The sequence below is a fragment of the Monopterus albus genome, unplaced genomic scaffold (genome assembly GCF_001952655.1).
Source record: "Monopterus albus unplaced genomic scaffold, M_albus_1.0 scaffold15.1, whole genome shotgun sequence".
Taxonomy (NCBI): domain Eukaryota; kingdom Metazoa; phylum Chordata; class Actinopteri; order Synbranchiformes; family Synbranchidae; genus Monopterus; species Monopterus albus.
This window is the reverse complement of record NW_018127895.1, coordinates 70,838-72,493: the sequence shown is the minus strand read 5'-3', so window position 1 is coordinate 72,493 and position 1,656 is coordinate 70,838. Positions and strand designations below refer to the sequence as shown.

Sequence of the window (1,656 nt, the reverse complement as noted above, 5' to 3'; positions counted from 1 at the left end):
GGCTTTGGCCCATGACAGATGTTTTTGCAGAGTGGATGGCCTTAATTACTGTTGATGTAACATTAGAGGCTCTGGTGCACAGTTCTGTTTCTTCTGTGTAGTCGGATACTTCCAGAAGCGGAATGACTTTTCCTTTCAAAGGGACAATAAAACAAAGCACATGGCAGTGGCATCCTAGAGAAAAGACTGGGATAATGACAGCGGGCCAGGCGATTGGAGTGGAGGGGCAGAGCACCGTCCACACAGCCACTGCAAAGTGCTTGAGAACCTGACCTGTTTTTGTTGTCCTTTGTAGTATAACATCCACGTTTCATCTCCTGCTCATTAAAATGCCCAAGACTAGATGAAGTGGAAACCAGTGATGCTCCCACAAGTGCAGTGCAGGATATCCTTTAGTTAAAACCAAAGCACAATCAAGCTAAAGCGCCTTACCAGAAAAGACAAACTCAGGGAGTTAAAGCGTAAACACATTATGGAGGCACTACATTTTATAGACTGTGACTTTCAGTTTTCGAGGTCAGACAACAATGGACTGTCACAGGAACGATTCTTAGGACATACTTAAATTGTACTTTCAAATCCCTTTAATGAACATCTTCAAAGCATTTACTTCCAGTCATCACAATCATGTTTCTTAACACCATCATCATCATCATCGCTGATGATGCTTGCCAAGTAAACCAAGTTATTTCAAGCAGCTCTCTTATTTTATTTGATTCCACTGTTGCTCATGGTTTGGGCTTTGCACACGCCCTTGCCGGCCACTTCAAATGCAGCTCCCTGGTAGGTTGCAACACACTGGCTGTCCGTGCGTAGGTCCGGCTGAACCTGCTCCCACACCTTCTTTTTAGGGTTCAGTTCTTTGTCTGGTTCACCTGCAATAAGACTTGCATTAGAAACTCTTCTGTTCTCTGCTCATCCATTACACAGGTAGGATTTATGGATCAAGTAGCAGTGTTTTAGGAACTTTCTCGGTATGTCATGTCCTTGTATAATCTATGAAACAGTTTTACTAGGTCGAGGCTTACACAATTACAGATGACTTTAAATTTTCCTTCATGCATTTTTCATATCATCATAAACTGATACAATCTGTATAACAAGCTAAAGCCAATACAAATTGTGAGTAAATACCGGCAATTATATTTGTGAGTTATTAGGCCCAGTTTATTTCTCCCATATAAATTGTGAATAGTTGAGTCGACATTGTGAACAGACTTGTTATCAGGTTCTATTACAGCACAGCCTTTGTTCTTAGCTGTAAAACATCTAAATGAAACTTCTCAAAATCACAATAACATCTAGGTAAAGCGATTAAGGGTGGCTCTCATTACGCTATGGCTCTGTTTTTGATGTTGCTTGGCATCGGTGAAAACTCGGTCATTACTGGCTGACTTCTGTCTGGTGTCAACATTTTCCTCTATAAACAACCATCTCTCAGGGTACAAGGACACAAATGTGTTTAATTTCTCAAGGCTACGATTGCTGCCAGTTTACAACAATCTGTTTTGATCAGAAGCATGAAAGATGATTTGATGAGTAACGTGCAAACTTGAACTCACACCAGCAGTGAACTGGCTGTAACTGAATCTGTACTATGGGCTTTGGTGGGAGAAAAGAGAAAAACTTCATCTTACTTTTCTTTATATATATATA

At 40.7% G+C, this 1,656-nt stretch overlaps 1 protein-coding gene across 1 annotated transcript in view; it reads right to left on the bottom strand.

The window, feature by feature from the left end:
• Positions 1–561: 561 nt before the first annotated feature.
• Positions 562–1,656, bottom strand: part of aimp1a (aminoacyl tRNA synthetase complex interacting multifunctional protein 1a) — a 13,251-nt gene continuing 12,156 nt past the window's right edge. The window contains exon 7 of the mRNA XM_020591759.1: positions 562–875. Coding sequence (XP_020447415.1) covers positions 709–875 — 167 coding nt within the window. The 3' untranslated portion in view covers positions 562–708. The remainder of the gene's footprint in view (positions 876–1,656) is intronic.